Source organism: Carassius carassius, chromosome 19 (assembly GCF_963082965.1).
Source record: "Carassius carassius chromosome 19, fCarCar2.1, whole genome shotgun sequence".
Lineage (NCBI taxonomy): Eukaryota > Metazoa > Chordata > Actinopteri > Cypriniformes > Cyprinidae > Carassius > Carassius carassius.
Window position 1 is genome coordinate 4,728,788 of NC_081773.1, and position 26,139 is coordinate 4,754,926.

Here is a 26,139-nt window from a genome sequence, read left to right on the forward strand (position 1 = left end):
GCTCAGATGTGGTGTAAAGGGCCCATTGATCTCAAGGTGTTGTATTACCCAGACAGCAGAGAAGTCTGAAGTCAAGAGAAGATTTATGTTGCTATCTAAATGTGAGGATAGCGTTGAAACTGAATATTGTCACTTCGATCATTTATTTAAAGAAGATTTCTCTCTGTAAGAGTCAATTTCTGTAAAACCAATAGTTGTAACAGTGTTTTACTGCAGTTTAGTGACCTTTATTCTGTAATGCTGGTTTTTTAAATGTTTAATCTAGCGTAATTTCTTTCGTGCCTAGTTGCCCCATGCTGACTGCTTCAGTCCATTTGTTATAACTGCACTACAACACAGTTAGCTTACTAATGGCTAAAATGCCAAGCATGGAAACTGAAGTAATGCATTTGACTGAGATTATCATATTCTGGCCTGTTTTGTGTGCAGGTGTAGATCCATCTCTGCAGATAGAACATAGGATCCAAACGTCGTCACAGGTGGCCCCTCCAGGCGCCAAACAGAACAAGCCCCGGGTGGCAAACTCAAGGGATGAATGCTTTAGATCAGGTAGAAACATTTCTCTGTTAAAGTAAAATGCCACCGTTTCTCCATATTCCACTATGTTCTTCCCTCAACTTAGACGAGTTGACACGTACCTCTCCCATCTCAGTGCATGGACAATTCTGCTCAATTTCTGTAGCGCGTGGCACCACTATGCTAGCATTTATCTTAGCACCATACATTCCATAGGATCAAACCAGGGATGAATTTAGAAGCTACCAAACCCTTCCATGTTTTCCCTATTTAAAGACAGTTACATGAGTAGTTACACAAGTAAGTATGGTGACAGAAATAACACTTGTTGACTTTCTAAGCGGATAAAAAAGATAACTATAATGTATGGTGGAAGAGCACTTTGCAGCACTTCGACCTTGGTGCAGTAGGCTAATATCATCACTCCTGAAAACTCATCATGTTCATTGTATTGACAGAAGTTAGAAGGAGAAGAGGTGTTTTTATGAGTGATGATATTACTGCGCCGAGGTCAAAGTGCTGCAAAGTGCTCTTCCGGCATGTATTATAGTCATCATTTTTATCGGCTTAGGAAATCGCCACTGTTTATTTTCTGTAACCATGCTTACTCGTGTAACTACTCATGTAACTGTCTTTAAATAGGGAAAACATGGAAGTGTTTGGTAGCTTCAAAATTCATCCCTGTTTGGATCCTAAGGAATGAATGGTGCTAAGCTAAACGCTAGCATAGTGGTGCCACACACTACAGCAATTGAGTGTATGCACTGAGACGGGAGAGGTACGTATCAACTCATCTAAGATGAGGGAAGAACATAGTGGAATATGGAAAAATGGTGCCGTTTTCCTTTAAGCTCTGTAATCACGAGGGACAAGCACAACAGACACTAATTGATTCTTGTGAAAAGTGCACTTCAGCATAACTATAAAAAGAGTACTTTAAAAAATTTGTATACTTACGTGTGAACTGAATGTATCATTTTCAGACACTTCATCACGTTGATTGCAATTAAATAAATATATATTATAGTTTAAATTCATATTAATTGCAATTGGCCGAACTTCAGAATTACTCCTATAGTCTTTCAAATATGCTGAAAATGTGCTGCTAAATGTACTGACAAGCATTTGCTGTTTGATAAACTATAATATATTTAAATGTCATTTCTTCTGAATCTTTTATGGGATGTATTTAAATATCGTTTTAATGTAAAGTTAATTATTACACATTTGTAAAGAAGCTGCAATTTAGTACATTTAAAACTTGTGTTAAGAAACAGTCATGAAAGTGTTAAATCATTAATATTAAATTTATCTGCAAGTATACTACATTCAATACATTTAAGCGCATTTCTAGGGTCAGTTTCACTATTGCATGCTAAAGTTTTACTAATTAACTTGCATGTACATTAAAGTAATGTGAATGAATCATTAAATCATGTGAATGAAGGAAGCAGGCACCTTGGCGAGAAGTATATTATTATTATTATCTTGTTATTATGATATCTGTTCCATCGTATCATATAGACAATTGGGATTTGAAAATGTTCATTCTCTGATGTCTGGCTCGTCTTAAGTTGGCACTATCTGTGTCCCCACAGACCTTCACACAGAAGCCGTTCAAGCAGCCTTGGCAAAGTATAAAGAAAGAAAGATGCCGATGCCCTCCAAGAGACGCTCTGTTCTAGTGCAGTCTTCAGTGGAAGCATGCACTCCCCCAGGTAAACACACACACATACCAGGGACACACATTTAGGAACTTTATGGGAGCATTTTCTATGAAGGCTATAGCAAGAAATGTTTTGGAAGCATTTGTACTTTATATTTTAATTTTTGACAGCAGTTGTCAATGTGCATTTCAGTCCATGATAGTATCAAGATGTTTTGATCTGCTTAGCCTCGAGAGAACAATGCATAGATTTCTGAATAATAGCCTCATTATTTACTCAAAGAGAACAGCCTCTGACCACTCAGTTCCCAGACCACCTTCCCACATGCCTGCATATGGAGATATTTAACAAAGTACCAGCTTTATTGACCCACTGGCTACAGATTTATCTATATGAGTTATCACATTTAGTTAATACACAAATGTCAATAATCACACGATGGACATTAAGAGATTGACATAATCTTGTTTTTTCATCATTGCTTATGTGACTGAGTTTCTTTTAAGTATTAACTGATTCCCTCGAAGGAATTAAGATGACACAATGGGACACTTGTTGACAGTAACAGTACAGAGCTCTAACATTAATGTGGACTGCTCAGATCATTCGATTTTTTTAGATTTAGAGAAAGATTTGAGGCAAATTTGAGCACAGTTTGAAACATTATTATGATCTCTTATGAAATTTGATAGGACACGTGATATGACTGGTGTATTTTTCTAAGGAGGAGAGACCTTATTGGCCCTACTTTTAATCTCATTGCTGTCTTAAAAAACTGATACATGAAATCACATTTGATGTCTCAAAATAGATTTTAACCGCATTTTATTGATAGGAAAAGGAGTGTACAGTTTTATCAGCCTATAACTTTAACATTGGTGCTGCTGGCATGAACAAATCCTTCTGATGTAATATATTCAGATTAGGGCTGCCCACATATACTCGACTACCCTTTAGGTGATGAAAAGTCGACAACTTTTTATTAGGCGCTTAGTCGCAGAAAAAAAAAAAAGAAAACAGAAAGTGGTGAGGTCATGGACATTGCAGGACATGCAAATGTTCATTTTGTTCACTGACCTCAAATGTGGCTTATCACCTGAAACATGAAAAAGCCGCTCGCTTTAACGTCATCCTAGAAATATGTGCACTATGCAAGTGATTGTGCGTAGTGTGAAAGATGAATAGTAGCATGCTCATTGCATGACAATTAACTTGGAGGTGCTGGTGAGATCATTTGCATTTAACTTAAAATACTCCATCATTTTTGGTCATACATATTAGAGTTAAAACATTTTTCATGTCTAGTTTCATTTGTGTGCACTTTAAAATAACAACAAAACATTGTGTTTTTGTAAAATAATGAAAGCAAACTATTTGAGATTATGTTCCGTATGAAACGTGCATGTCCACTGTGATGACAGTTAGTGTCGTCGATTTCGTCACTGCAGTCAAAAATACAGAAGAAACTAGCTAATCAATTAATTATTATAATGCTAAGACAGCTTTCTTTCTCTTTTTTTCCCCCTGAAGCATTCGTAATCATTACTTCTGAGGTGCGCTGTTGCAATTATGTGTTCTCTTGAACGCTGATAGGCTATAGGCAATTAAAGGCTCATTACTATGAATTATGTGGTTTATTCATATGAATGTCCGATTAGTTTACTAATTGCCTCAAATGAACAACTACTAGTCGATCAGAAAAATATTTAGTTTACATGATGCTCCTGCAAGGTAAAGTAGAAAGAACCCTGTAGTAGATCTGGACAGGTGGTGCTGGGGAGGAGGAGGGCTAAGAAAACAGGACAGAAATAAATAAGGTTGCATATACTGTATAGGAAAGAGAGATCGATTGGCTGTGTTGCCGACTTGGAAGAACCAATAAGCTATTCTGAAGAGTTTTATGATTGATTATTCATTCCTATTGGTTTTTAGTGTTATATCTGTATTGATCTTGTTATAATAATAAGACTTTATTTGGCCTTTTACAGTTTATTTTGTTATGTTAGTTAATTTCTTTACACATTACACATTATTACATCTTGTGGTCAGAAAAGCTCATCTCTCTCCTCGTGTTTGTGCAATGTCTTTGCTTTGTGCAATGGTGTTTCTGATTCTTGGTGTCCTGATACACTCTTCTGTCCTTCTTCAGTCAGAATGATAAAGTCAGTGAAAGGTCAGTGGGATTAAAGGTTCAAGGGTGGAGTCAGATCAGTATAACGGGCCCATTCAGGGTCGCCCCCCTGTGGGAATTGGTAATGGTCCGCTAATTCTTTTGTGTCCTGAATGCAGTAATGCACGCACACACATAAAGTGCCCCGATGGAGATGATCTGATAACCCATCTGGCCTGTCAGATACCCATCTTGCCCTATGCCCCATCCCCTCTTACCTCATTCTTGACACACTGCGGTCAGTTTTAAAGAACTAGTTCACCTGCAAATGAAAAAAAGTCATTATGTTTTGATTACAGACTAATTTGCTATATAAGTCTTCTAGATAGCTTTGAAGGTGTTAAATCCCATATATTGCTATAAATGCTTTGAAATCTTACCCTTTAGTTCTACCCCAACACAAATCATATTTTCACCTGCATATAATCAAACATTTCCTCTTGCAGTCAGTCATGTAACATGCAAGAACCAGTGGAGTTTGGTATCACTGACATTAAACCTAGCAAACCTTTATATTCTATAGCAATAGAGCAGCTTTATTACATTGTGACTGATTTGATTTATCTTCTGTCTGGATCTGACAAGCTTGAAAAATGCTGTCTGACCCACTTTCCTTGCCGTTTTTGATGTTTTCCGTCATCTTATACTGTTTTGCATTCATTATCCTGTTAGCTCCTGGTCTGTTCTGTCCTGTGAGACTGTGCCAGGTTTCTTCTCTGGATGTGACCTCAGACTCTTTTCTGGTGGAGTGACTGATAGAGAAGTTTAGAAGAATTATTTCTGTTTTAAAGGTCAGGTTTTCAGTACAGCAGTTGTTAAAAGTGCAGTCTTTCTTCATTCTGTCTTTTCTTGGCACACCTCCTCATTCCAGTTCATTTCGGCCTCATCCTTTCCCTCCTTGTCATTCTCAATTTCTCTCTTAAATCACTTGTGTTCTCCCATGACTCTATTTCATGCCTATTGTCTCTGTCTCTTTGTCTTTCCATCTTGCTCTTTCTGCATCTGTGTCAAGGTTACTCTCCAAGTGCCTGAGGACATGAAGTGAGAATAGAATTACAATAGTTCTCACAATAATGAGCCTAGTTTTTAATGAGTTTCTATTGCGAGCTGCTTATAAATTATTAGACATGCATACATTTTAAAAGCATTTCTGATCACATCGTAACAAAATCCCTAAGTCTGGGCAAGAATAAAGAGGTTTGATTTTGCAAGAATTGTGTAAGATTATTATTATTATTATTTGCATTTATTTGATCAAAAATACAGTTAAAATAACAATACTGTGAAATATGATAACCATTTACGAATTCTGATTTCTATTTTCATACATTTGATAATTTACAATTATTGACTATTGATGATAGTCCACCTTGATCTCTAAATCGGCAGCATTATCAGTCATTTCAGTTTCAAAATGTAAGTTAATGTAAGTAATGCTAAGCTTTAGTTTAAATGTAGTTCAGGTATTTATTCAGGGTTCAGGACTGTTTTGCACTAATGATAACAGGTATCAGACACCCTTGAGTGTAAGTAGATTATTCTCCTTCATAAGAATGCTGTTTTAAAGAGATATATTAGGCTAATGCCTTTCACATTTAATGCATGACTGTTTGTTGCTCAGTGTCTGTCTCCTAATTTGCTGGACACGCTCCATAGTAATTGCTCCCTGTAGGTGATTAATTGCATAATTAATGTTAAACGAATTTGCTACCACCTACAGGCTTCTTGTCAGTCAATCTCTCTCTCTTTTGTCTTTATACACATTCATTTTCCCCTTATTTCCTCTGTGCACGTCTAAGCCAGGGGCGTTTCCAACACTGAAGGACATCCGGGGCTTAGCCCAGACCATTTTATGTAAATACAGGGATCACGCGAAGAGGTTTTTTTTTACGTTTTTTTTTTTTTGTATTCTATAGGCTACATTATTTTTAAGGTCTGTTTTTACAGGCTGTATGCAGTATATGCAACGCCAAAGCGCAATGAAATAATGCAACTTATGATTTCGGGGGTTTACATACGTTATTGTCCAGTTTCATATTTGCTCAGTGACACTCATTACATTCTGTGCTTGACTCAAAACATTCGGTGCTGAGGCCCCTGCAAAATCGTCTGGCACTGCACATGGTCTAAGCAGTTTAATGGTGAAAAATACAATAAACTCCTTAAATGTGTTGTGCAATTTTACTCTAATGTGTATGGATGTAGTTTTTTTTATATATATTTTTTTTATTTTATGGGATATATAAAAAATTCATTTACATAATAAAGTGTTACATGATAGTATGATAGTATGAAATGGAAATACACTTCATTATGTAACTCATGTTATTGTCACAAACATTATTTGCACTTAAGTGACTTGTTGACAGTAAGACTTATGGACAACGGAAAATAAATACTGTGAATTTACAGTCTCAAATTAAGTATATCAAATAGTCAATTAACTAGAAAAACACCAGTGCATTAGTGGTAATGCAGCCTAATGATCATTACAGTTTACTTTTCTAATAGAGTTAGTTGATTATGAATTCACTGGGTTCTTGTTCTCATTGTTATTATACTTTTTAAATCTCAGCAGAATGATGAAATAGTGCAGATGGTTTAGCTATATGATATATTTTCTTCATTAATTGGCGTACATCTGTTATTTTCTGTGGCATTACGTTTATAATGTTTTTATAATAGGGGGAATGATGTAGTCATGCGTGTTCCCATAACTGCAGGCCTCACATGCTTCATTTCTGACCACATGAGCATTACATCATATGTATTTTCCAGCTTAACCCCCGGCAGTTCTCATCAAAGTGATATTTTAGTCTGGACTGAGAACAAATGCTTTCTGCTTTATCTTTCATAACAATCATATATCAGTGCTTCTGAAGTTTGTGATGGATGCTTTGAATGTAGCTTTCATCTTTCTTTTATAGAGCACAGTGGTTCCAAAATAAAGCATTTTTAAAGCTTTATTTAAAAATAAAATAAAGATTTTTAGCTCAGAAATGATACTGTTCAGAGTGTTGATGGAAAGTAATTTGACATTGGCCATGCAATTTTAGTTGATCATGATGATATTTAATGTGTTTATTTGAGGAGAACTGACTTTATGCATCAACTACCAGCTGATTAAAAGACATTGGGAAAAAAAGTTTGAGTACTCATGACACTTGACTTTTTTTTCTTTGAGGGCCACTGTAAGCATGTTAGTATCATATCGTTATATACGAGTGCAAGATGAAGAAAGGCAGTTTTTTTAAGATGGGTTAGATCAGTGGTAATGACTAGTTATGTAAAGTATTGATTGTTTGAGGTTTTAAGGCTATGAAGTGATAATCAGACTCTGACATGTTACCCAACTAAGTGAGTCTCCAATGCAATGCCTTTTTTTCATGTTTCCATATCAATCATGATGTGAGAGGTTAAAAGATCGGCATAATCTATATTCAAAACAAACTTTAAAAGATCTAATGAGTTTTACAGGAGCAGTATTTTCATATGTTTTTTAAGAGCTGCTGAATGTTGATCTGTGTTATTTATAACAAATGTAATACAGTCAGTCATTAGCATGAAAACTCTTTGAATATATATGCCAGTACAATGCAAATAAAATACACTTTCTGAAACTATGAAACCTCAATTGTGAGGTGTGTTATTATTTTTCATATTATCAGACTTATAATTTCACGTGTAAGTACAGTACATGCACAGTTGTATTAAAGAACAGACCAAAATGAGAATTTGACTTGGACTACTAAGTGACAGCAGAGAACATCCTACCAACTACATACTGTACTTGCCTTCAATAGATAATTAAGTTCCTCATAAGACAAATTACCATTTTTAGTTTAGTTTTTTTATCCATTATGGTTTCACAAATCACAAAACATTATCATCTTGTCATATTGAAATAAACTGTTCCACCTAACCATTAGTGCTCTTGTTCTTGTCCTCCCAGACACCTCCTCCGCATCAGAAGACGAAGGTTCGCTGCGCCGGCAGGGACGGATCGCCTCTTCGTCTCCATACCAGGCACATCCTAGCGTAGAGCACTGGTTTAACAGAGTCATCCAGGGCTCCTCCACCTCATCGTCTGCATCCTCCACCTCCTCCCACCCCGGAGGAAGACCCCATCACGCCACAAACACCACCTCTGCTTCAGCTGCAACCGTACTGGCCGACCTCATGGCTCACACACAGCTAGGTCAGTTCTCACCAGTCCAACTAACCTCTCCTTATATCCTCAGAACAGACATACCCATAGGCTTCAGCCTCTCTGTTTTTGGATACATGTCTTCAGAAACTCAGATGCAAAACTAAATGTGTTCTGGTAAAAGAAACGGTTTACCTAAAAATGAGAACTCTGTAATGTTTACTCAGTCTTATGTCGTTCCAAATCTGTGAAGCACAGAAGGAGATGTTTGGCAGATTGTTAATGCAGCTCTTTTCCATTCAGTGGAAGTGAAGAGTGACTAGGCCTCCTAAACTGACAAAACAGCACTATGAAAATTGAGGTCAATAAAACTTATAAGTCTTCTAAAGCCATGCAATATTTTTGATGTGAGATAAAGTTAAATAATGACTTAAATTTTGGTCTGTTACTGACACAAATCCGTCATATGAATTCAGCAGAATTCAGATATTGTTCTAAAATATGTTGTTCTATTCCTTTTTTATGTTCAATTGAAAAGATAGAGTCTTACAGGATTTAAATGATGTGGGCAAATTAAGACAGGCTTTTAATCTCTGGATGAACTGTTCCTTTAAATGAGATGAATCAGCATTTCTTCATTGGTCAACCTACACTACTGTTTAAAAGCTTGCGGTAGGAAAGATTTTGTTTGTTTGTTTTTTAAAGATATCACAGTATCACATTTTTAGAAAAATAGTAAGCAACATAACAGTTGTCAACATTGATAATAATGTCTCTTGAGCAGCAAATAAGTATATTAAAAGGATTTGCGACATGTGACGCTGAAAACTGGAGTAATGATGCTGAAAATTCAGCTTTGCATTACTACAATAAATCACATTTCAAAATATATCCATGTAGATAACAGTTATTTTAAATTGTAATACTATTTCACAATATTTCTGTATTTCTGATCAAATAAATGCAGCTTTGGTGAGCATTAAATACTTTAAAAACATTAAAAATCTTCCCGACCTCAAACTTCTGAACACTAGTGGACTTAACAAGTGAAGTTTGCTGTTGAACAGCTGGGCTACTCTATGAAGGTCCACTCGCTACCCTGTTGAACACAACAGCATATGCTGGTTAATTATGTTATGAAGCATTGCTGCTGGTTTGAGCTGGTCAAGTTTTGGTCCTAAGCTGCTCTTGAGCAGGAGCTAGTGGCTTAGGACCAGCTCAAACCAGCAGCCATTCTTCAAAACATATCTAACGAGAATATTCAGTTTTTTCAACAGGGTAGACCAGCACCAAAACCAAAAACTGAAAATTCTGGATGGTCTTTATAGCTGGGTGGCTGGATTTGTGTACTGATCTCAGTCCTGGAGCTCTGATTCTGATAACCTTGTCTTACTCTTAAGCGCAAAATCATCAACAGGCTTCGCAATGTTTCTGTTACAGCTCAGTGCCTTAAAAACAAAAGAACAGATTTTACCTTCATCTCTATAGTTGCCCATTTGTGCATGACATGCTCACACACTGCTAATGTTTATAGCACAAGGAGCGCTTTACTGCTCTGCTGCTGCTCACGGCGATGATAAAATCATGGTTTTAATGTCCTGGCTGCTTGCTTGCATAGTGCATGGTTGGTTTTTAAACTTTTTTTTTTCAGCTGTACTGGCATATCTTTAGGGTCCTGGAGCCAATCTGTGCAGATAAAGCCAGAATTGGCCTTGTTAATTTGACTGGCAAACAAAAGATCTGAGCAGGTTCCAGTTCTGCTGTAAAATAATCATTTTTGGCAACCTTCGCTGTTAATGAATCCTGTTCAAGGAATAACTCATGCAGTACTCACCCTCATATCGTTTCAAGCTATGATGGTTGTTTCATAGTGAAACAAATGGAGATGAAGATCAAGCTCTATATATGACAAAAGGCGCCATGAAAGTGTCATGTAAGTAGTCCAAATAACTATGTTTATACTTTAACTCAACACAGGGCTATATCCCAGCATTGTAAAAAAAAGAAAAAAAAAGAAAGCCTAATTTGAAAAATTGCAGAGTCAAATTGACTACTTCTATTCTGCTTTTGTGCTGGGTTTTGATCTTGACAGCCCATCATCACTGTTTGAACTGAATAAAAACTCTTATTTTATGCAAGTTTTGAACGGTATGAGAGTGAGTAACACCATAACTGCAGAACACATTCACTTTACACAGCTGCTCTGCTCTTAACAGTTCTGCTTATAAACATTTGCATTCCCCTTATCTCTTCCTTTCTCTCGTCTCCTCCTCTTTCTTTCACCCTCTTTTTTGCCTTTCTGCCCTCAGAGCTGGCCCTGGGCGCTCACTGTAAATAACCTCAGATTTCACACAGTGTCAGAGCCGCTCTGTGGGTCCACTGTTCTAAAGCAGTCTGCCAGACAAACCCAGCCGTAAGAGGGAAGATTAAATGCAAAGCAGCTGCTTGTTGGTTAATAGTGTGGAAATCACTTGTATATAAAAGACTATAAAGTTCTTCTGTTGGACGTTCACATGGAATCAGAACATATTTAATGTCTAATTCCATGTTTTTATCATTGTAGAATGAGATGAACCAATGAGAAATTATCGCAGGCAAATCCTGTGCAGCTTCTTAACTATGTGATCAATATCATAATTTACCATGGGTTTGATCACGGAACAGTCCATCATGCATTATTATACTTTGACCTCCACTCACCTTTGACCTTTGGCACCTCATGACAGACAACCACAGTGCACCCCCGGATGTGACAGGCCTGTCGGAGCGCTCGGTGCATGCGGAGCGTCCACAGGTGGCATCAATGCGAGGGCTTCCACGCGGATACACACACACCAGTGTCATGGAGACCGCCGATGGTGAGTCCCCTAAAGCTTCAGCCTGCAGAGCATCTTCCTGTCTCACATGTCTCTTTCCTGTAAGAAAGAGGGAATATCATGTCATTTCTCCACAGAACTCTCAACACTACTGCGTACAGAAGTTCAAGCTGACTGATTTGTTTTTAGTGATTGAGATTCAAAGCTAAAAATATTTAGCACACATAAATATTAAGGTGACTTATCCAACATTCTGGTTCTTTTTTTTTTTTTGCTACAGTTCTTATCTATTGAAAAAACAGTGGGAGGGATATTTTTGCCTGTTTTTTGTATGTTTCTGCTTGTTCAAGCCAGACTGTATCATGTCATCAGCATGCTCTTTTGTAGGAATAGTTCACTAAAAGAGTAATAGTCTGTCATCTACTCAGCTGCATGTCACTGTTAAATACAGTCTCATTTACTCTTCCACACATTCACCCCTAGTGTGTTGATAATACAACAAAAACAAAAAAAGCTTGCTCGGAGTTTTGTTTCCACCTATTTCTTTTTCGCAGATTTGTATGTATTGTGAACACACCAGGTTTAAAAGCGTGGAAGCATAACTATTTTTATGGGACGCATCATTGTTGGGATTTCTATATAGCCTAAAATATCCAGTACTTTGGTACTTTGGTGTCATACATTGATCAGTGGACAGCAACGTTTCAAGTCGAACGCATGCACGTATTTGCATCACTTTGATCATTCTCTGTAGATCTTCTCACATGCCATGATTGGTCGATTATGTATGTTACCTGGATGTTACTGGTCAAACTACTTTGGATGTTTTATCAAAATCCTGACCAGGAAGTGCCCTGTATTAAAAGCACAGGCGATCTCACCAATCATAAAGCCAAATCCACCATTTTTGTCCGATAAACAAATCAGGCAGGAGAGTTGATTAACTTTGGTGGACTTAAACTTTTAAATGGTGTGTATTGACGTCTTTCCATAGTAGAAATAAAGTACCTTCTAATGTCATTCATGTTTATTTTGTGCTTTAACTAGTAAATATGAAAATATGATTGGTTCACGAGCCACTTAAACTGAGAAGGGTCAGTTTCGATTTGAGGTGAAAGGTAACATGTTTAGCTATCATTTGGCTTTATAATGCTCAAAATATGCTTAGTGAGATGTATGCTTTTTTTTGTCACAATTTCACTGTATGTCCGTTTATGTTCCACTAAGGGAAAAATCATAAACCTTTGGACTGACATTAGGGTATAAAGATGAGGGTATAACATTTTTTTTTAGGTGTAATGTCCCTTTAAGACATAGAACTGAACATCACAACTGTACATCAGCTGTGGTGTATTAGTTCTTGGATGAATGTTTAATTTTGGTTAACCACAACAAAATTAAAAGCAAGAAGACAGAAAGACTATGTCTGCCATGCTCAATTTGAGTCACCTCATCTCTGTAGAAGCAGCATGCTGTCATGAACGTGCGTGTTTATTCACGTTTTCTCTTCTTTAGGCACTGACAAGGGAGATGGGGAGGCCATGGATGGTATTTATACATGTTTATTTCAATCTGCCCCTCCTCCTGGTGTCTCTGTGCATCTGTGTCTCAGCTGTGACCTCTGTGTTAAACACTGTCTGCTTAACTCATGGAAATTACTATCATAAGAAAAGTATTTCCTCCTAATGTGTCTCTTTGTCTTTTTAATGTCGTTTAATTATTCTTTCAAGGTATTTTCGCAGCGTTTATTTATAGATTTTGCATTATGAGAAGATACAACAATTGTCTAGAAATATCTGGGACTAAGAATTTTTTTGATGTGTCTGTGTTGATCTTTTGTGAAAGAGAAAGTACATTTTCGCATACTTTTCAAGAGTACTTGTTACAGAAAGAACATACTTAAGTGTGAAATGAGTGTAATGTTTTTGGATGCTTACTGTAATTGCATGTTAATTCCAATTTATATAAAATGCACTTATGTATAGTTTAAGAATATCTGACGAGTATTTATTGTACACTTAAAATACTGAAATGTTATTTATATTGAAACTTGTAGTCATGTATTCAAAGATATTCGTAATTACACATTTTGTAATGATGAAGATAAAAAAAATTAACTTTTTCAAAATATATTAACCTTGAATGTAATATTTAATACTGAACACGCTAGAGTTAAAATTATAATTAAGTACTTATGTGCTTTAGTATGTTAGTAAACTCGTCAAATTAAGTGTACTTTAAAGCAGGACAGAAGATAATACAGAATGATTAAAATGTTCTTTAAAACCCTTTCATTTGACATTGTTACAAAGTGTACTTAAGGATGTTAAGAAACATACGTTACACTTAAGTACACTTAAGTTACATATAATTATAATAACAAGTTTTATATCATTTGGACTGAAATGGAACATTCTCTGCAGTTAAGTGCACTTCTTTTTCACAAGAGGAAGTTTGTATTTAAGTAAATGTGTGAAGAGATAATTAGACAAAAGGTCCTTGCTTTTAACAACTAGATTATGCTATGCTCTGTGATTTTTGTTACTTTTTTATACGATATGCCCTTTACAAAACATACTTTTAGTAAAACATTTAGTTACATTTAAATGTCAAATTGGCACCATGTTCAAAAGTAGTACATATTTGTTGGCGAATAAACGCTTGGTTGAATAGTGTTGCACATTAGCCACATTATCATGGTGGTGATAGTGTGTGATTATTATGGTTAATAAGGTTAATATGGCTTATGGACATTTATGAAGCAGGTTGGCAGTAGTTATGTTGTGGTTATCCTCACATGAGAGAATTTATTCTTAAACTAAATAGCAAGAAGGTTGTGTGTGTGGGGAGCTGTTACAGTAATTGGCTTCATTGGTTCCTGCAGTGAATTCTGGGTACTTGAGCACGGTCTGTGAGTGTGTGTGAGATGCAGACAGAGATGAGGGGCAGACTGACAGCGGCTGAGGCTCAGGTGTCTGTCTCATGACAATGGAATGTCACAGAACATCTCAGTCATGCATATATACATGACACAGCCATCTCTCTGTGGAATTCACAGACAGATATTTAACAGAGAAATGAAAGAATAGATAGATTCATCATTTGAAGATGATTGTTGTGTCTTGATGTTTGGTTCTGTTAATGTGAAAGCATATGTTTACCTCAATAGAAACATTTGATGGGTGTTTCTAAAATTTCTCTAAAAACCAGCTGAGAAATGTTCCTTAATGTTTTGGTTTTTTTGTCAGTGTAACCTAATTATTACACTATATATTACAGAATTTTTTCATTACACATTGGTGATTTTGTGGTGTTTCTGTGACTCTACTAAATTCATAATTATGTAGGAGGAAAGAACAGATTATACTGAAATGGGAATTGCTGAAAATTACCATCCAATCAGCAATCACCATTTCAAACAAGCACAGTAAATGTATTTTGAACAAGAAATGTAATTATTAACATTGAACAATGTATGCATTTTACATCCCTATTGGTAAAACTAAAGACAGTAACATCAAGAAATCACTGTAATAATAATATTTATTATAAAAATAATGTAAATAAACCATCATTATTTTTTTGTACAAATGTCTTTCAAAGGACATTAAAATATTAATTGGCTTTTGGTACTCAATTTTATTAATTTAATTATTTGTGTTATTATTTAATCTGCCTAAATCTCCATCAGTGTTTTGATATTTAGATATTTTTAATATTTGGTTTTCTTATATATATAGTATATGTATTTGGCATGGGGAATTGCTCAGACATGTTTGTAGCACTTTGTAGAGTGACCCTGGTGCTCATGTGATACTGTGATATTGTTTAACATGTATTAACATATTCATTGCATCTTTTGTCCATGTGTTTCATGTGGATGGAGTTTTAATCTATTTAAACTACAGTAATCCTAAAGCCCTATCTAAAGCATATAGAGCATGATCAGATGGACTTTTTCAGAAGAAAGCTCATGAATGGTTGATGAGATGGTGGCTGGGTAGAAGCTTGTTGCTAGGCAGCATGAGTCCAGCTGCCTCAATCAGAGGCCGAAGTCTTTGATGCTCTGGGTCAGGTGTCTCTACTGAGCACACTCAGTACCATCTTAACCAAACCCATGGGCATACAGCCTTACACTGACTGACAGGCTGTTGTGTGTGAAACCCCACCATCCTTTCACAATGACCTTTCTCTGCTTTTTTATCTCATCCTCTCCATCTTTCTCTCTTTTTCTATGTCCTATCTTCTCCTGACACTTTCTGTCTAAAGGTGTTCCAGTCAACAGTCGAGTGTCCTCTAAGATTCAGCAGCTCCTAAACACTCTGAAAAGGCCAAAGAGACCCCCTTTACGAGAGTTCTTTGTTGATGATTTCGAGGAACTTTTGGATGGTAGGTTCATACATCTAGAAATATATAAGTCTGCCATAAAGCTCTGCTAGCATTCACATAATTTACTAAAGACTGTTTAGTCTCTGCTCAGCTATTAAGTTGCTTGCTCAACATTTAAATAGTCTGGTTAAGTGTTCACTGTACTTGTAGTCCTGCAGTGTGTTTCTCTGAAACCCTCTACCTCCCCCAGCTCCACCTGTCTAGGAGTGTGTTCCACTTCACTTCTAGATACAAACTCACTTTACCTTGGGGAATTCCCACCACCATTTTAATCAAGTCAAGTGGTGGGCAAACGAAGTTTGCATTGACATCCTCAGGCAGCTCCAAATACCACAATGCAACATGACTGTGACACTCCATTTATTGAATTGATATTTTTACCATTTGTTTCATTCTTAGAGCCCAGGCATATTTATAGGCATATAGAATTGTGCATCAAACAAATGAATAAAGACAAAAATTTAAATATCTCAGTGCCATAGCAGATAACATGCGATAAAGAAAGGCTTAGAAAGTTTCAATTCAACCCATTGCAATGGTTCTGCCAGTAGTGGGCACTTGTGCAGCATAAGCAATTATGTCTATTCAGGGAAGCAAGACAGAGGGACATTAGCAGGGAAGGGCATGAAAAGGCAAAGTAGAACTGCTATAGGATTTTATGAAATTATTTGGCTTATTGGGGAGAGCTGTACTATTACTGATAATAAAGTAGTGATCTCAGCTAAGATGCTAAGAACAAAATATTAGTAAAATAAAGACTTAAAATAGAGCTCTTTTGTAACAAAACCACCACATCATGATAGCGATGACAAACACCAATCGTATTTCCTTCAGAGCTTTAGTATTCAGGAGGATCTTTAAAACTTGAGCCATGTCTCACACTCAAGCCCTTCATCGCCATATATATTTACTCACAAAAGGGTTGAAAACAAAAATGTGAATTGGCATTTACACTTAGATTGAATATCCTTACTCATAACCTTTTGCTATTTAGTCAAAAATTGCTTTTTAGAAGAAGTTACTGACCCAGGAGACAGAAGGGAAAAAAAATACAAAACAACATATTTGAATAAGGCAGCCATATTAAGACTATTAGTTATTTCTGCCTAATGTGTGGTACGTCACTGTGAAGGGTTGAATGCGTCTGGAAATGGCTAGTGAAATTGAACTCAGCTTTCTATAATAATGTGGTTAATCACAGTTCTTTTATGATTTAACAGGAGGGGGCAATTAATTTTTCACATAAGGCCAGGCAGGTTTGGACAGATTTCTTCCCTTAATAAACTAAATCATCATTTAAAAACAGTTTTTTTGTATTTACTTGCATTATCTTTGTGTAATATACAAATTTGTCTTATGATCTGCATCTTTCAAGTGTGGCAAATATGCAAATAATAATAATGATAATAAAATAAAAAAACAAGGAAGGGGGGCAAAATCTTTTCACGGCACTGTATATATGTATATATATGTGTGTGTGTTAAATCAGTTTAAATCATAATATTTTTTTTTCACATCTTCTTCTTTCAAAAACATAAAAATATTTTTTGTAAACCCCAAACTTTAATGGTAGTGCGTTAAAAAAAAAGAAAAGAAAAGAAAGAAACTTTTGTTCAAGGTTCTTTTAAGGTTCTTTATTTGTCACATACGTATTACATAAATATTGAGAAAGTAGACCTGTTTACTGAGAGTTTGGAGTGACCTGCTCCTGTTTCTTTGGTAACAGTGGCTTCTCTGATTGGTCAGTCTCAAGTCAGGATTTTATACAGCAGTTAAATCATTGAAAGGTTTAAACATTATTACTCAAGTCAATTTCTCAGAAACAAATGTCTGTTTTATTATATGCCTTTGTTTATATTATATATATAATTTGTTTATTTGCATATAAACATAACATTGTATGCCATACTCAAATTGTTCAGCCTTTTATTTGTACCTGCATTATGGAGATAAACTCTTATTTTATTATTGTTGCTATATACACTGTCTAGTGACAGAACAGTGATCCTCAAGTTTACAGGTAATTAAAGTTTGAGAAACCCTCTGAATCTATCTCTTCTTTTCGCTCTCTTCAGTCAGTCATTTCTTATATTTCTTAAATATATGCTAAGAAATACTCTTTCTTATTCTCTTAGCAGCAGCATCTTCACTTTATATTCTCTCTATTTCTCTTTATATTCTCTTCCTGTTCCTTGGCACACAAAATCAATCAAATCTATTTAAAGCCGTGTCACATTTCATCCTCAGGATGCATAAGTCACCCTGAGATGCTCAGTGACATTTAAAATCACTCTCACACAAACTCTGCTCCAAAACCCAGTGAGCTGCTTATAAATGACTGATTTTCAACTGTTTATAGGAAGGAAACTCAACTTTATATATAATCTGTAAAATGTATATTAGCATAAAGCAAACCAAATAGGGTATATAATACTTCAGTATTGTATTAAAAAACACAAACAGCAGCAGTCTTTCTCTGACATGATTTCCTGTCATCTACAGTCCAGCATCCAGATCCAAACCAGCCGAAGCCTGAGGGGGGTGAGATGAGACCCCTGAATGGGGATCCGCTGGGGGTGGTCACTAACTGGCCTCCTTCATTACTGGCCTCTTTACAGCGCTGGGGCACCACACAACCCAAAAGCCCCTGCCTCACTGCACTGGACAACGCCGGCAAAACCATCTACACACTAACATATGGTACTGTGGAACTTCCCACTGAATTATTGTGGAGTAACTAGTTACATGTAATTGAATTACATAATTTAATTACAAATTTAAGAGACTTTTTTTATAAATTCCAGTTACTTATGAAAATGTTACCAATTAGAAAGGGGGTTATATCTGAATATTTTCACACACATACAGATTTGATTGATTTCTTTCCCAAATTGCATTGACTGCTGAAAAATATGAGACTCCAATGTTTCAGGAGTATAGGACACAGGTTGTTGTGGTTTTATGTATATGCTTTATTAAGGATTAATTGTTTTTCCAAAGCATTGTTTGATGCCAGTGTTTCCTAACATAGCTATGCAAAGATTTGATTTCAAAAACACTATCATACTGTAGCTATAAATTTAACAGTGTCAAGTTCTTCTGATAGGTTAACCCTGCCTGCTTTAAATGTGTTTTTGTAAACGTGTTTCTGTAGGGAAGTTGTGGACACGGAGTCAGAAACTTGCCTATACACTGCTGAACAAACTGAGCACCAGGAATGAACCACTACTGCGACCTGGAGACAGAGTGAGTGTCCAGTATACCAATTTGTATACTTAAGCACAATTCTAAGTTATTTTGTATTATAAAGGAGAAAGAAAATTCCAATATACCATTTCTGACACAACTTGACATATCCAGTGATGGACAATGTTAATACCAAGTGTAACAGGCACAGAATAAAAGAAGTAATACACAAACAGTTGCAGTAAACATAATTAATGCTAGAGGTGTAAATACATCTGTTGTGTATCTCTGCAGGTTGCCCTTGTGTTCCCTAACAATGATCCTGTGATGTTTATGGTGGCGTTTTATGCATGCCTCCTGGCGGAGCTGGTGCCTGTGCCCATTGAAGTGCCACTCACTCGAAAGGTATTAATCAGCATTACACCAGCACACAAACAACACTATTATAGATTTCAATCACAATTTCCCTACAGGAAAAGACACAATATGACACCCTGATCTCCTCACATCACAGCGTTATCCTTGAAAAAAGCTTTTAAAAAGTTCCGTAAAAGACCTGAATGTCTTCTATTGAAAGGTATAATAAGTTGTCTCTGTGCTGCTTTGACGCGTGTATGGTTTGACTAATAGAGATGATGTTCCTGATGGAGATAGCTAATCCTTTAATAAAGGGGTCATATGATGCGATTTCAAATTTACCTTTCTCTTTGGAGTGTTAAAAGGTGTTCATGCATAGATAAGATCCCTAAAGTTGCAAAAACTGAAGTCTCAAACCCAAAGAGATATTCTTTATAAAGTTAAGACTCGTCCATGCCCCCCTAAAACGCCTCGTTTAAACACCCCCCCCCCCCACACGTCTACATCACTGTGTGGGAAGATTTGCGTAACACCGCCCAAATGTTCACGCAAAGAAACAACGGCTGATGCCGCCATGTTGTGGAGAAGCTGTGTGTTTCATTGTGAAAGGAAAAATGCTTTGTTTGGTCTTACAAATCAGGGCTCAACTAGAAATCAGAGGTTAATCTGTATTTACAGCACTGTTCTGGAACAGTGCAACGCAATTATTTGAGTGTGTGCAGCGCATACAAGTCTGGAAATTCCAACTTTGCATGGACAGTCTGGCGCTTCTGACTCATAGTCTGTAAGTACGTTTACATATTTAAAGAACTTGCCACTGACTAATCAAATGTGAGTTTTGAGCAGTGCAGAGGAGCGCTTGTTGTTTCTCTGTTCATTAATGCAGACATAGTTTTATGTTTACGCAGTGCAATATCCAACGCAACGTGTAAAAACACAGTATAAGTCATTATAATCAGCAATTATGTCCCCACTGGATGCAATAAATGCCTCGCTTATTATGGGTTTTATTGGTTTTGTCTCGTCGTGCTGGGACACAGCATCACAGTATGGTGAGGGGCATAAAATTTGCATCACACGCTTGAGGTAGTCGGCCAATCACAACGCACTGGATAGCTGGCCAATCAGAGCACACCTCGCTTATCAGAAAGATGAGCTTTGTAAAAATCAACGCATTTCAGAAAAGTGGGACATAGAGGAGTGACAATAATGTACAGTATGTGTAAAATAATGTGTTTTTTTTAACCTTAAACCAGATAAATTTCACTAGATACACCAAATAATGCATGCATTTTTAGCAATTCAGTTTCATAAGACCCTTTTAATATGAATGTCACAAAAACACACATGATGCCTTAGTGTTGTGTTGTTGAGACTGTTATCACATACCGTCTGATTTAAGACAGAGAGGGAGTGAGTTGACTGCAGATCAGTGTTGTATTGATGACTGTCTGTGTCTCCTCTCATCAGGATGCAGGGAGTCAGCAGGTGGGGTTTCTGTTGGGCAGCTGTGGGGTCACTCTGGCCCTGACCACGGATGCCTGTCAGAAGGGTCTGCCCAAAGCACAGACCGGAGAAGTTGTCACTTTTAAGGGTGGGTATTCTGTACAAGCCAGTTATTTCATCTTTATTTAATGGTGCTGTTTCTACACCTCGGGTATAATGTGTATATGTTTTTACAGGCTGGCCACGACTGCTGTGGTTTGTTACTGACGGAAAGCATGTTGTAAAGCCTCCTAAAGACTGGCATCCTCCAATAAGAGACGCTTGCAATGAGGTCGCATACATAGAGGTCAGGACCACACAAACTTCTATCTATCTATCTATCTATCTATCTATCTATCTATCTATCTATCTATCTATCTATCTATCTATCTAGTGTCTGACCATCCATTCATCCATCTGTTTCTATCTATCCATCCATCCATCTATCTGTCTGACCATCCTTCTATCTACCTGTCTGTCCATCTGTCCGTCTCTGACTCTATCATCCACCTGTCTGTCCATCCGTTCATCTATCTGTCCATCTCTCTAACTCTAAGTCTGTCTTTCTGTACACAGTATAAGACCAGTAAGGAGGGCAGCACTATGGGCATCACGGTGTCTCACTCTGCCATGCTGGCTCACTGTCATGCGCTCACACAGGCCTGTGGCTACACAGAGGGTGAGTGTGTGTGCCTTACACACATCACACACAGGCTCTTCTGAGACCGGCCACTGCAGGTCTAGAGTGTCCTACTTCCACTCTCTAAATAACTTCTCACAGACCCTTAACACTCCTTACACAGCAGCTCCTGCAGTAAAGACACTGTTACCTTCTTCTTCTGCCTCTGTATACACCTGTAATACTAGATTTAGTGCAAATGTAATTATTATCAGTTAGATCTACACAACTAAGATCTAAACAACAAAATTTCTAAAGTTTTGAAATGATTCATGCATAATTTATGGTGTTTTACTTGCTGCTGTTTACATACATCACACCATTTATTGTAAATGCTTTTTGCAATATACACCACAAAATGTTTACTGTGATTTTACTGTCTTGTACAGGTGAAATTATAACAAATGTTTTGGACTTCAAACGAGATGCTGGTCTATGGCACGGGGTCCTCACGGTAAGTCAGACACATGTGGTTGACATCTGGTTTGATACGTTCACATACACTCACACACATGGATAAGGAGTTAGATCACCTCGCACTCACTCAGCTGTCTTTTGCTTTCTTAACCTGTGTCCTTGGCAACTGCTGTCATGGTGATGTGTGTTCAGAGTGTGATGAACCGAATGCACGTGATCAGCATCCCGTACTCGCTGATGAAGGTCAACCCTCTCTCCTGGATCCAGAAAGTCCACACCTATAAAGGTGAGTTTACTGCCTAAAGCCAGAGCGCCTGTGTGTCATGATCTTTTACCACAGAACAATGGCCACTTTCATATGGATAAACCAAATGAACTGATGTGAGATGCAGTTGCTGTGTATTTGAAATAGATATTTTGCATTGCAATTAACTGTATTTTTCTTCAGATTAGAGACTCTTTATGGACTCTTCTAAAAGTTGATTCCAAAGTTTTTGGATTCTTAATTAAAAAGGAGGTTTAAGTGAGTTAAACCTGTTAAGATAAATAAAGAATTTGCAGCTGGTTTGAAATGAATACATTTTGACGTAATTTGTCATCAAGATTTGTTTTTTGAATAAATGCTGTAGAATCTGTACATTAGAAAGATTTCTGAAGGATCATGTGAAACTGAAGACTGGAGTAATGATGCTAAAAATGTAGTGTTGCCATCACAGGAATACATTTCATTTTAAAATATAATAAAAAAGAAAACAGTTTTAAATTATAATAATAATTCACAATATTGCTGTTTTTACTGCATTGTTGATTACAGTAAACAAATGCAGTCTTGATGAGCATAAGAGATGTCTTTCAAAAATATTTTTAAAAAAATCTACTGATCCCAAACTCTTGGACAGTAGAATACTGTATTCTCCGCATTTCTTCAGATTATATGAATTATGAAGATTTACTCATAATATTTAAAAAAAGACACTTTTGCCACCTACAGGTTAAATGAAGTAACGACACAAAGAGGAGTTCGTGAACTTTAAACGTATTTATAAAATACTGTCTACTGGATTAAAATTGTTCAGAAATATTATATAATCTGCTAACAGAGCATTGTGAACAAATGTTAATTTTAAGGGAAACCTTTCAAAAGAGTAAAATATTTAACAAAGACAGTACTGGTACAAGACTCTGACATGTAGGTTTAATGTTAATAGTTGGTCTAATAAGGGTCTTTTTTTAACTGAGATTTATACATAAGCTGAAATCTAAATGAATAATCTTTCCATTGATGTATGGTTTGTTAAGATTGGCTCAGACATTTGGCTCAGATAAAACTATTTGAACATCTGGAATCTGTGTGTGCAAAATAATCAAGATATTGAGAATATTGGCTTTAAAGTTGTCTAAATGAAGTCCTTAGCAATGCATATTACTAAACAAATATTAACTTTTTATATATTTAATGCAGGAAATTTACAAAATGTGTTCATGGAACATGATCTTTACTTAATATCTTAATGATTTTTGGCATAAAAGAAAAATCAGTCATTTTGACCCATACGATGCATTGTTGGCTATTGCTACACAGACCCGTGCTACTTATGACTGGTTTTGTGGCCCAGGGTCACATATAAACAGTAAACACCTGTTTCACATCATAGCTGTTACTACACTGATTAAATGCTGTGTGACTGTTTGCATGGTCATATGTCCTGTGTTTTTCAAACAGCTCGTGTAGCCGTGGTGAAATCCAGGGACATGCACTGGTCACTTTTAGCCCAGCGGGATCAGAGAGACATCAGTCTCAGTTCTCTCCGCATGCTCATCGTAGCTGATGGAGCAAACCCATGTGAGTAAACACTAAAACAGATAATTCGAAAACAAGCGTAATTCAAAATGGTATGGAACACAGCCTGAAATGTCGCTGGAACATCGTGTCTGTTGTGCATATTGAAATGCAGGGTCTATTTCGTCCTGCGATGCCTTCCTCAACGTCTTTCAGGCCCGTGGGCTGCGACCAGAGGTGATCTGCCCGTGTGCAAGTTCCTCTGAGGCCATGACCATCGCCATCCGCAGGTACACTGATGACATTACAGCAACTTGCTACTGTAAAACCACTACTGTTCTAGTGCATGCATTCTGCCCAGTTTACACAAGACACTGATTGCTATGTTATTTCACCTTATTATCTAATGCATTTCAGTTAGCATCTCAGAAATGACAATTATATTTTGCATTGAAATTTGCATACAGCAGTATCATTTTCCAGAGCACAAATCCATGTTGAATGACTCTGTATGTGTGTGTTCAGGCCTCCAGAGATGGGTGTTCCTCCTCCGGGTAAGGCAGTACTGTCCATGAGCGGTCTGAGTCATGGAGTGATTCGAGTAGACACAGAGGAGAAGCTCTCTGTGCTCACTGTCCAGGATGTAGGACAGGTCATGCCTGGAGGTGAGACCTGCTTTACTCACATTGATTTTTATTGGATGAATAGTGTGATGAAGAAATGCTTTACTTTTTGGCACTTTATGTTTAACATTCTATTATTTTAATTTTTTATTTCCTTTGGGGACTAATGTACTGTCTATGCATCTCTGTGTGTGTAGCGCTGGTGTGTGTGATTCGGTTAGAGGGCACGCCATACCTGTGTCGAACGGATGAGGTTGGAGAAATCTGTGTGAGCTCCAGCAGTACAGGAATCTCCTACTATGGTCTGCCAGGCATGACAAAGAATGTCTTTGAGGTAAACAAAATGCCCAATGATTTTTAAACATATAGTGTTGGTCTTAAAATGTTCAATCAATATTCGATTTCGGTTCTATATTAAATTAAAAGAGCAGCCATAGTGGTATCAATTTTGAAAATTAAATATATCTGTCAAAGACTCACTTTGATTCATTCAGTGGGCCATTCTGTGGGTGACACATACCAGTTGGCGTATTTTGGATCTTTTTGAGCGAGTCATTGAATTATTCACTCGTTTAAAACATTCATTCACATCTGCAATTCTTGTTATTATACTTTACTGAAATTTCTGATGCTATGATTCAAGTGATTCTAGAAATACATGAGCATTTTCTCTACAACAATATAGATCAAGTTATACTATTTTGTCTGACTGTGGCATAACTTTATATAAGATAGAAAGTAACAGCAATAGCCAATGAGAACAATTTATTTAAAAAAAATGGTTAAAAGTTCACAAATAAAACCACAAGTCATCAAGAGCTTTGAGTTATGTGTTATCACCCTGTTAAAAAGTTTTTGATGCTTACCTAAAAAAAAAAAAAGGTTAGTAAAATTAGGACTTGACAGCATTGTGAAATCGACTAAAATGTTTTCGTTGTCTTGTTTTCAGACCATTCCAGTCACATCATCAGGAGCTCCCATCAGTGACAGACCCTTCACACGCACATCTCTCCTTGGCTTCATCGGGCCGGTGGGTCCAGATGCCTTAAAACAAAACCATTCCTTTTGAAGCAGGATAACTTTTGAGTGTCTTTTAAATCAATATGTGGAGTTCATCTTTCTGGGATTGGGTTTGTTTCTTGTATTACAGGATAATCTGGTGTTTGTGGTTGGAAAGATGGATGGACTGATGGTGGTGAGTGGACGGAGACATAACGCAGATGATGTGGTGGCCACAGCACTGGCCGTGGAGCCCATGAAGTTTGTGTACAGAGGAAGGTAACTCAAATATCATTTACTCTTGACTTGAGATGAGTATGAATCTCTGCTCGGACTGAAGGCTGCATCTCTTTTCTCTGTCAGGATTGCGGTTTTCTCTTTATCTGTGCTGCACGATGAACGCATTGTTGTGGTGGCAGAACAGAGACCAGATGCCTCGGAGGAGGACAGCTTCCAGTGGATGAGCCGTGTGCTGCAGGTGAACACACGCACACATTTATCTTAGCTATCTAAATGAGGACACTGCAAAATAATATTTTAAACCTAATCCTAACAGAAAACTGAATGCATTTTTACAATTACTAGTAGGTTTTTCCGAAGTGCTTTCTTGTAATGTGCACAAACACAACACTCATAGACACACACATACATATTTTCTTGATCACTTTCTGTCTCACTCTCAGGCTATCGACAGCATCCATCAGGTGGGAGTGTACTGTCTGGCTCTGGTGCCCGCTAACACACTACCCAAAGCTCCTCTGGGCGGCATCCACATCTCAGAGACCAAACAGCGCTTCCTGGAGGGAGCCCTGCACCCCTGCAACGTCCTCATGTGCCCTCATACCTGTGTCACCAACCTGCCCAAACCTAGACAGAAGCAGCCGGGTACAGGTGAGTCCTGCGTGAGT

At 37.1% G+C, this 26,139-nt stretch overlaps 1 protein-coding gene across 6 annotated transcripts in view; it reads left to right on the top strand.

The window, feature by feature from the left end:
* The window catches only part of LOC132094913 (disco-interacting protein 2 homolog A-like), a 120,562-nt gene that overhangs the window by 83,587 nt on the left and 10,836 nt on the right, over positions 1 to 26,139 (top strand). For 3 of the 6 annotated variants that reach the window (XM_059499577.1, XM_059499572.1, XM_059499575.1), the window contains exons 3-24: positions 430 to 549; positions 2,115 to 2,234; positions 8,306 to 8,551; positions 11,227 to 11,358; positions 12,832 to 12,864; positions 15,586 to 15,705; positions 18,208 to 18,405; positions 18,860 to 18,951; positions 19,186 to 19,296; positions 20,719 to 20,842; positions 20,931 to 21,040; positions 21,310 to 21,412; positions 21,802 to 21,866; positions 22,022 to 22,115; positions 23,553 to 23,672; positions 23,785 to 23,899; positions 24,135 to 24,274; positions 24,430 to 24,566; positions 25,182 to 25,262; positions 25,383 to 25,510; positions 25,595 to 25,709; positions 25,915 to 26,122. In XM_059499577.1, the coding sequence (XP_059355560.1) occupies positions 430 to 549; positions 2,115 to 2,234; positions 8,306 to 8,551; positions 11,227 to 11,358; positions 12,832 to 12,864; positions 15,586 to 15,705; positions 18,208 to 18,405; positions 18,860 to 18,951; positions 19,186 to 19,296; positions 20,719 to 20,842; positions 20,931 to 21,040; positions 21,310 to 21,412; positions 21,802 to 21,866; positions 22,022 to 22,115; positions 23,553 to 23,672; positions 23,785 to 23,899; positions 24,135 to 24,274; positions 24,430 to 24,566; positions 25,182 to 25,262; positions 25,383 to 25,510; positions 25,595 to 25,709; positions 25,915 to 26,122 (2,712 nt within the window). The remainder of the gene's footprint in view (positions 1 to 429; positions 550 to 2,114; positions 2,235 to 8,305; positions 8,552 to 11,226; positions 11,359 to 12,831; positions 12,865 to 15,585; positions 15,706 to 18,207; positions 18,406 to 18,859; positions 18,952 to 19,185; positions 19,297 to 20,718; positions 20,843 to 20,930; positions 21,041 to 21,309; positions 21,413 to 21,801; positions 21,867 to 22,021; positions 22,116 to 23,552; positions 23,673 to 23,784; positions 23,900 to 24,134; positions 24,275 to 24,429; positions 24,567 to 25,181; positions 25,263 to 25,382; positions 25,511 to 25,594; positions 25,710 to 25,914; positions 26,123 to 26,139) is intronic. The other 3 variants (XM_059499574.1, XM_059499576.1, XM_059499573.1) reach the window with 2 other exon arrangements.